General features: G+C 42.4%; 1 protein-coding gene across 1 annotated transcript; it reads right to left on the bottom strand.

Moving 5' to 3' along the window:
• Nucleotides 1-5,330: 5,330 nt before the first annotated feature.
• On the bottom strand, nt 5,331-8,263 carry LOC117400417 (hydroxycarboxylic acid receptor 2-like). Its single transcript, XM_034000352.3, has one exon. It carries the CDS (start codon nt 8,240-8,242, stop codon nt 7,274-7,276), a length of 969 nt encoding a protein of 322 aa, XP_033856243.2. The 5' UTR covers nt 8,243-8,263; the 3' UTR covers nt 5,331-7,273.
• Nucleotides 8,264-10,062: the final 1,799 nt, after the last annotated feature.

Below are 10,062 nucleotides of genomic sequence, written 5' to 3'. Positions count from 1 at the left end.
CTGTGTCTCATGCAAGAAAGTCTGTTCTTTCAGTAACCATAAAACAGGTACATCAAACGTATTAAAACATAAAAGTGAAACGGAATCGAATCGCGATTCAGAGACGATGGCAGGCATAGACTACTTATTTTTTGTAACGTAAAATATTAGTTCTGATGCATGTCACTGATCTTTATTGAGCTGCTGTTCTTGTAAGATTGTTACTTAAAATTGTCAGTTTAAAAAAAGGGACCTCAGATGTCTTCCTGATATAAATGGAAGTTAATTACTTGTTTTCGGAAATGTTGTTAAAATTATTAACAATCTATAGATACTAATATAGTGATATAACTGCAATAAAACATGCACAAAACTACAGCTAGGCTATCCAAATTTGCCTTGTCTTTTTTTTTTTTTTTTTTTGCATACACAAGCAGGCAAACTGGCCACACACTCATGAGAGAGAGAGAGAGAGAGAGAGAGAGAGAGAGAGAGAGAGAGAGAGAGAGAGAGAGAGAGAGAGAGAGAGAGAGAGAGAGAGAGAGAATGAGAATCCTGGTCCTACAATATTTTAAAAGTGCTCTATGACAGCAGAGGACAACACACACTTAACATGCACCCATTATTCCCCTCAATCCCAACATCTTCAAACATATTTTTGCAATTTGTTTGCATTTTTGCGGATGTGGACGGATATATCAGGAGGAGTGTGGATCGGGTAAAGTTAAACTACCTTCCCAGGGCAGATTCTGAGGGGGGCAGAACAGCCAGTACAGAAATATGGAAACATTCTCCCAGTAAATTTCTCTTTAAAAGTGTAGATAGGTCTCATATCACTGGTGTCAAAGAATGCCAACTCTCCCCGGGCATAGTCCAGCTGAACCCTGATCTTCTGGGCTTTCTTCTTCAGAGTGAGTTGTGTATCACACCCTCCTCCTTTGTGATGCTACCCCACAGTACTCTCTGTATTGAACAATCCCCAGCATCTTCTCCCACACTTTGGACTTCAGAGAGCCCAGGTGCTCGGCTACATCTATCAGCGCTCCTGAAGCTCACTCTGGATCCTGCAGTGTGCACTCAGCTCTGCAATAATATTCAGGAGTTAGTGCTGCTCTGTGTTTGCATTCAATACAACACAAAGTGGGAAGACAGGCCAGATCTTACATACCTTCTCTTTGTGTCTTTGTAGTTCTCATACAAAAAAGGAAAATCGTTCAGTGAATGACTATCAAACAGCAGTGGGTTCCTCTATTCCACTGCTTGTAGCTGCTGAGCCAGTGTTTCACATTGTTTTACCATCAGGATACTGCGGGCATAAGAGCATAAGAGCATAAGAACATTTACAAACGAGAGGAGGCCATTCAGCCCATCTTGCTCGTTTGGTTGTTAGTAGCTTATTGATCCCAGAATCTCGTCAGGCACCTTCTTGAAGGATCCCAGGGTGTCAGCTTCAACTACATTACTGGGGAGTTGGTTCCAGACCCTCACAATTCTCTGTATAAAAAAGTGCCTCCTATTATCTAATCTCCATTTGTGACCCCTGGTCATTGTTTCTTTTTTCAGGTCGAAAAAGTCCCCTGGGTCAACATTGTCAATACCTTTTAGAATTTTGAATTATTATTTATTTATTTAGCAGACACCTTTATCCAAGGCGACTTACAGAGACTAGGGTGTGTGAACTATGCATCAGCTGGAGAGTCACTTACAATTACATCTTACCCAAAAGACAGAGCACAAGGAGGTTAAGTGACTTGCTCAGGGTCACACAATGAGTCAGTGGCTGAGGATTTGAACCAGGGACTTCTTGGTTACAAGCCCTTTTCTTTAACCACTGGACCACACAGCCTCCAAGGTGCTGTCCTTAATTCATAAAATGAAATACCAAGAGGAACATTGTAGATGATAAGCAAACGCTCCATTATACTTTCTGATGTATAATTGACAAATCTTTCCCAGGAGAGCTAAGAAGAAAAAAAGATGAAACGGTTTTCAAATATTTCAAATATATGAGGAATGGTACAATACCTTAACTGAGACAGCATAATATACAAAATACAAAACATTGAAGAGGTGTGGAATCCCTTTTTGGGGTACACAGGGTACAGAAACCACAAACAGAACCTAGAAGCAATATAGGTTACATTACTAGGTACTTATTTTCTTGTACCACTCCAACCAGTTCAAGCTCAAGATAGGACTCACTACTGACAAACTGAACAGATAAATATAATGATACCATTGCTCTGGGGAGGGAGTGAGGGAGTGAAGGTGTTTTATTTTTAATTTAATTTAATTTAATTTTATTGCTGTGGGGTTGATGGGGGGGGACCATAAATGTGGAAAATGTACAGTGCTGTATGTTTGCATGTTCTGTTTGATGTATATGTGTACAACAATAAAGCAGATGATTTAAAAAAAAAACATTTAGCCACTAGCCATTTTATCAGTTTTTTTTTTTCCATGAATACACAAAACATTTACTATGCATTACCACAGAGCTCTGTGATTTATCTGGGTGGCCTGTTTCATGCAGCAACATAGCTTGTGGGCCCCTTTTGTAGTCATTAATCTCTTTCATAATGTTAAGCTCTTTCAAAACGTTTTCAGAGCCTTTGTGCAGAAGAAAGGTTGGCAGCCTGATTGGACTGTCTGCAGTTTGAGAGCGACAAGACTCTAGTGTATCTTGCCTCTGCTCTTAAAGCAAACCATATAGACAGACCCTTAGACTAGTGTGCAATCATTTTGCGGTTTGTCATGCTTTCCCTATTACTTGATATCTGCGCTGCTTTTCTAAATAAATAACCTGGTCTGAGGCTTGTCTGTGCTCGGCCCTCTGATGCAGTTCCAGGTCTCTTCTTCTCAATGCCACGCGCAGCAGGTATTACCTCCAGACTCCATTTACCCACCTACATGGGTTCTCACATCACTAATTGTTTGTACATGTGGCCAGGTTAAACTAGCACTCAGTTCACCAATTGAACTTGACCACCATTCTGCACATGGATCTGCCCCTCCAATCCGGTCAGGACTTTTCAAAGCAACACATTTTTCAAATTGTCCTGCCCCATTGGAAGGGAAAGTTGAAAAGATTTATTACTCAGTGATGTTTTTTTTTTTTTAAATCCACTTCAATTTGCAGTATTTTCACAAGAATATTTACGTGCAGGGTCTTCTCCCTGTCACAGGTGTAAAACAGAACAGGTCAGCTTTGTACAATACAGATCCTGCTCTTGTTCTTTGTTTGAATATTCTAAGTGGATTTGTTTGAAAAGACATTGTGCAAGAAGGGATGTGGTGGAAGCAAACTGATGTGTTGAGTGTTGAGTGTTTTTTGCCATCTATTGCTGTACACTGCCCAGAGCTGCTTGTGGGTTTTGCTGTTTGTGATACATTCAGGGTGAGAAAGCTGGGTGGGGGGTTGCTGTCAGTATTACAATGATTGGGTGGGTGAGGCTGGGTGGCACAGTTGCTCTGTCTTCATTGGAATCCTAGCAAACGGTGTTACAGTTTCAGTGAGCTGGAAATGCACTGTCTTGTGAAATTCTCTTGCTCAGCAAAGCATGTTGCAAAGATTAGGGATTTGCTCAGTGTACTGATCGTTAATCTGGATCTAAGTCTAAACTTTGATATATGCTTTATTCAAAGTTCACTTTGCTTAATAAACTGCACTCTACTTTACCCATCTCCGGGTTAAAGTAATATATTAACTGGTGTAACAATTCTACTTTCAGCTTGCATTTTATATTAGCACGATTCATACTACACGTCAGCGAGAGAGTCGACTGTATCTAGGTATGAAATCTATTGTGATTATGAGGGACAAACAAGGATATGAAAAGTACTTGTCAGCTTACTACCTTACCAAGCTCCTAATACTTTCCGCAGTGTAGGGGACTATGTTTCTGTTAATATGCTTTGCCAAATCTCTATTGAATTTACCACACTTTGCAATAGTACAATGACAACAAAAAAGGCAACATGAAATCATCAATTCATTTATTATCAGGGTTATGCACCTCTAACACAAGCATCCTGCCAAATGTAGATAGCGTTTGTTAAACTGCTTGTTTAGTTTGTTTACTAATGAGCACTGTACAGTTTGAGAATGCCCTCAATTGTCAATCTATGTGAAATGCTGTAAAACAGAGATACTTCAAAACAAAAACAAATACATGTGTCTAATGCAGGTCTGTTGACAATGAAAAATACAGACGTGTGTCTAAATATAGCCTGGAATTAAAATACATTAAAATTGTTTTTTTTTCATTTATCTACAGGCTTTTATGGCCAAGACTGGCAAAGTGTGCATGTGACAACAATATCCCAAGCACTTCACAAATCTGGCATGTATGGTAGGGTGGCAAGAAGGAAGCCATTACTCAAGAAAGCCCACCTAGAATCCTATTTGAAGTATGAAAAAAAAAACACTCAGGAGATTCTGTAGCTATGTGGCAAAAAGTTTTGTGGTCTGACGAAACTAAAATGGAACTTTTTGGCCTAAATGCAAAGCTTTATGTTTGGCGCAAACCCAACACAGCTTATCACCCAAAGAACACCATCCCTACTGGTGGTGGCAGCATCATGTTATGGGGATGTTTCTCATCGGCAGGGACCGGGGCACTTGTCAAGATAGAAGGGAAAATGAATGGAGCAAAGTACAGAGAAGTCCTTGAGGAAAACCTGCTCCTGTCTGCAAGAAAGCTGAAACTGGGACAGAAGTTCACATTTCAGCATGACAACGACCCAAAGCACACAGCTAAAGCTACACTGGAGTGGCTAAGGAATAAAAAGGTAAATGTCCTTGAGTGGCCTAGTCAGAGCCCCGACCTAAATCCAACTGAAAATTTGTGGCATGACTTGTAGATTGCTGTCCATCAACGCTCCCCAAGGAACTTGACAGAGCTTGAACAGTTTTGTAAAGAAGAATGGTCAGATATTGCCAAATCTAGGTGTGCAAAGTTGGTAGAGACCTATCCCAACAGACTCCCAGCTGTAATTGTGCTTCCACCAATTATTAACTCAGGGGGGTGGAGACTTATCCAATTATGATCTTTCAGTTTATTATTTTTAATATATAATTTTTTTTTCTATAAAAACCTTTTTCCCCTTAACAGTGTGGAGTATGGTGTGTAGATAAATGGAAAAAAATCCTCATTTAAATGCATGAAACTCTGAGGCACTGACACAAAATGTGAAAAAAGTTCAAGGGGGTGTAGACTTTCTATAGGCACTGTATATATATATATATATATATATATATATATATATATATATATATATATATATATATATATATATATATATATATACAGTACTGTGCAAAAGTTTTAGGCAGGTGTGAAAAAATGCTGTAAAGTAAGAATGCTTTCAAAAATAGACGTTAATAGATTATATTTATCAATTAACTAAATGCAAAGTGAGTGAACAGAAGAAAAATCTAAATCAAATCCATATTTGGTGTGACCATCCTTTGCCTTCAAAACAGCATCAATTCTTCTAGGTACACTTGCACAAAGTCAGGGATTTTGTAGGCATATAGTCAGGTGTATGATTAAACAATTATACCAAACAGGTGCTAATGATCATCAATTCAATATGTAGGTTGAAACACAATCATTAACTGAAACAGAAACAGCTGTGTAGGAGGAATAAAACTGGGTGAGGAACAGCAAGACTCAGCTAACAAGGTGAGGTTGCTGAAGACAGTTTACTGTCAAAAGTCATACACCATGGCAAGACTGAGCACAGCAACAAGACACAAGGTAGTTATACTGCATCAGCAAGGTCTCTCCCAGGCAGAAAGTTCAAGGCAGACAGGGGTTTCCAGATGTGCTGTCCAAGCTCTTTTGAAGAAGCACAATGAAACGGGCAACGTTGAGGACCGTAGACGCAGAGGTCGGCCAAGGAAACTTACTGCAGCAGATGAAAGACACATCATGCTTACTTCCTTTCGCAATCGGAAGATGTCCAGCAGTGCCATCAGCTCAGAATTGGCAGAAAACAGTGGGACCCTGGTACACCCATCTACTGTCCGGAGAAGTCTGGTCAGAAGTGGCCTTCATGGAAGACTTGCGGCCAAAAAGCCATACCTCCGACGTGGAAACAAGGCCAAGCGACTCAACTATGCACGAAAACACAGGAACTGGGGTGCAGAAAAATGGCAGCAGGTGCTCTGGACTGATGAGTCAAAATTTGAAATATTTGGCTGTAGCAGAAGGCAGTTTGTTCGCCGAAGGGCTGGAGAGCAGTACACGAATGAGTGTCTGCAGGCAACAGTGAAGCATGGTGGAGGTTCCTTGCAAGTTTGGGGCTGCATTTCTGCAATTGGAGTTGGGGATTTGGTCAGAATTAATGGTCTCCTCAATGCTGAGAAGTACAGGCAGATACTTATCCATCATGCCATACCATCAGGGAGGCATCTGATTGGCCCCAAATTTATTCTACAGCATGACAACGACCCCAAACATACAGCGAAAGTCATTAAGAACTATCTTCAGCGTAAAGAAGAACAAGGAGTCCTGGAAGTGATGGTATGGCCCCCAGAGAGCCCTGATCTCAACATCATCGAGTCTGTCTGGGATTACATGAAGAGAGAGAAGCAACTGAGGCTGCCTAAATCCACAGAAGAACTGTGGTTAGTTCTCCAAGATGTTTGGGCCAACCTACCTGCCGAGTTCCTTCAAAAACTGTGTGCAAGTGTACCTAGAAGAATTGATGCTGTTTTGAAGGCAAAGGGTGGTCACACCAAATATTGATTTGATGTACATTTTTCTTCTGTTCACTCACTTTGCATTTTGTTAATTGATAAATATAAACTATTAACATGTCTATTTTTGAAAGCATTCTTACTTTACAGCATTTTTTCACACCTGCCTAAAACTTTTGCACAGTACTGTATATATGCCCTTTAATACAGAATTCACATGAACACATTTTATACAATAAGTCAAATTACCTATGACATATAGATAAGCATGCAAGCCCACATGTGTATGAATGTGTGTGCTGGATATCAGACCAGTCCAGTATATCTATACTGTGCTCCTCCTCAATGTTTTGTTCAGCAATTGCAATAAGACATTTCATAGCAGACAGAGTGACTCACGATTTGTGCCGTGTTTAAATTGAGCTAATGGAAAAGCAGAGGTCTCAACTGGGGTTGCAGATCATCTGGATTGATACAATGTATTTGTTTCCAGATTCATATCTTGTAATACTCTCTGTACAAATAAACAATGCATCCCAGTTTTCCAGAAGACATGTGGCTGCTGTGGAATACAGCCCGGAAAACCCCTCAGGTGATGCTGGTGACGCTGTCACTCCTGGACACCTCCAGCTGGCACAGGCCCAGGCAGTTGATGGACTTCTTCAAAGTGTTCCTGAACACGGTGCTGGAGAAGCAGTAGATGAGTGGGTCCAGCACGCTGTTCAGGTAGGTGAAAGCGATGGAGGCGTTGAAACACTGTGACGCCACCCGGAAAGACGCGCAGTTCTCGGGATTGAAGTACTTGATGAGGAGCGCGGTCAGACCGGCCACGATCCCCGGCCCAAAGCACATGGCAAACACCAGGGTGATCACCACCACCACCCTGATGGCGTGCCTGATCTTCCAGTCCCTGTTCATGCTCTGGTGCTTCAGGACCCAGGAGATCTTGAGTGTGCAGAACAGCAGCACAGAGAAAGGAAGGATAAACTCTACCACGTACAGGAGGTAGTGCAGGTGGATCTCCGTGGGGAGATTTTTGTAGGAGCTGAAGCTGCGGCACAGGAAGGTGCCGTTGTGTTCCTGAAGAAGCTGGCTGGTCAGCAGTGGGATCCTCAGACACAAAGTCAGAGCCCACACCACGCAGGACATCACAGCAGCCTGCTTCACAGACAGACGGTTGAATCTGTGGTGCTGGTGGACGATCTTGAAGTAGCGCTCGACGGCCACCACCGTCATGAAGCTGATGCTGGCAGAGCGGTTCACGGCCAGCATGAAGAGGTTGATGCGGCAGAAGGGGTCCCCGAACACCCAGTGCTCGCCTCTCAGGAGGTTGTCGATCCTGAAGGGCAGGCTGAGGATGAGCAGGAAATCTGCCAGCACCAGGTTAAGCAGGTACACCGTGCTCGGCCTACGGGCTTTCATACGGAAACAGAAGACCCACAAGGCGACGACGTTCCCGGGAATCCCCAGCAGGAACTCCATGATAAGAGCTGGGGAGAGGATGGAGGCAACATTGCTCTGGGCAGACAGGCAGTGCAAGTTGCTGTTCTCCAACATGGTGTCTGAGAGGCTTACAGTACTGAGCGCTTTATTTGTAAAGGACGGCAGGGCAACTTCTGTAAAATACCATCTGTTTCCTGTCTTACTATACATCTGTTACTTCATAGATGATAATCTGTGAAAAAAACAACACAAAATTCAAAACATTAAAAAGAAAACTGCTGTGTTTTCATATGACGCTTTCTTCAAAGTTTCTTATTATTTCTAAATTCAGCACTACTGAGTGTTTGATAGTTATGGAGGGTTTTAATAAATTAAATAAACTGTCTCCCAATTATTTTAGCAATTTACTAATCAGAATAATTCGATAATTCAATCCAATTGCATTATGTACCAAACCATCCTATTTGCCTTTGTGCAAGAAGTCCCATGGATTTCTTTTATTTTTTTGGCCAATTATTTTAACCCTGATTTTCTCCCCAGTTTGAAATGTCCAATAATATTTTCAGTGAGCTACCGACCTCTGGAGAACAAAGGCCAGCTCTGCAGGTGTCCGCCTTTGAGCTCACTGGGCGCTTGGCCAGCAGGAGTCGCTGTAGCGCGATGAGGACGAACAGTTCCTGTCAGTTTTGCCTCCCTAACCCACAGGTGTGCCAGAGCCCCAGAGAATAGCGGCGACTTCGCACAGCCAGGACGCAAACCTGCACTGTATGACTCACCCCGCACAGCACATGGCTGTGTTTCTACCAGGTGAGCCACTCAGACACCCCCCTTGGGAAACAACACTGCATTTCACTGGTTGACTGTGCATTGTGTGCCCTTACGGGAGGTATTGATTCACAGGTTCCCCAGGTATTGGAGTTCAACGCAACAGACCTCTAATCAGTTACGCATAACGTGTCAGGGTTCCAGTTTGAAGTAGCTGTGCAGAGATCCTGTAAGAGTTCGGAAACCAGAACTGGACATGACTGTTTTGTTCCACGTTGTAACAACTAAAGGACCTATCAACAGAAAGACAAGTGTGGTTCACTGGTTTAAAACCTTACCCTGCAGGCAAGCTTAAAATACAAGATCCTCCCCAGGAAGGAAGAAGATTAAGTGCCTCAAGCAAGGCTAATTTTTTTTAGCAGTCTGGGGGGTACAGTGAATACTTATGAAATTAAAAAAGTAATCTATAAGCAAAATTGCTGAGCGAGCGAGCAATGGGCGAGCAGAAAATTTAGAATCAGGAGTTTTCCTAACTGTATAGCTCACCTTTGAACCATGAGTACCGTCGCTGCCTTTATTATCAATGCTTTCCTCTCAAAAATATACTGATGGTATGTGTGGGGCACATGTTATAATGAACAGCAAAGCAGATGGGGGACTATATATTTTTCTTTTTCTTTATTTTGCGAGGTTCAATCTGTAGCGTACTTACCTATAGAGACCAGTGGGTGTCAGATGCGAGCCATTTCATTGTGAAGTGAATAAAACACGAAGCTGCAAGGTGTAAAGCTCCTTACCAGGTATGTAGCTCCTCCGAAATGATTGTATTTTACCCTCTGTTGTGTTGTGAACAAAAACTGTTTTAAATTCTAAACTTAGAAGCTATCTTGAAGGAAAAACTGATCTGACATTGCCAAAACTGAGAACGATTTTGCGCTCCCATTTTCAAGAGAAAGACGCTACTGAGCTGTATAAGCAACTGACATCAAGGGTGCAAGAGGCGGGGCTCCCGAGTGGCGCATCCAGTAAAGGCGCTCCACGCGGAGCGCAGGATGTGCCCTATAGCCTGGAGATCGCAGGTTCGAATCCAGGCTATGTCACAGCCGATCGTGATCGGGAGTTCCTAGGGGGCGGCGCACAATTGGCCGAGCGCTGCCCGTGTAGGGAGG

Source organism: Acipenser ruthenus, chromosome 10, assembly GCF_902713425.1.
Source record: "Acipenser ruthenus chromosome 10, fAciRut3.2 maternal haplotype, whole genome shotgun sequence".
In the NCBI taxonomy this organism is placed as follows: Eukaryota; Metazoa; Chordata; class Actinopteri; order Acipenseriformes; family Acipenseridae; genus Acipenser; species Acipenser ruthenus.
Note: the sequence above shows the minus strand (reverse complement) of the source record. Positions and strands in the feature narration are given on the sequence as shown.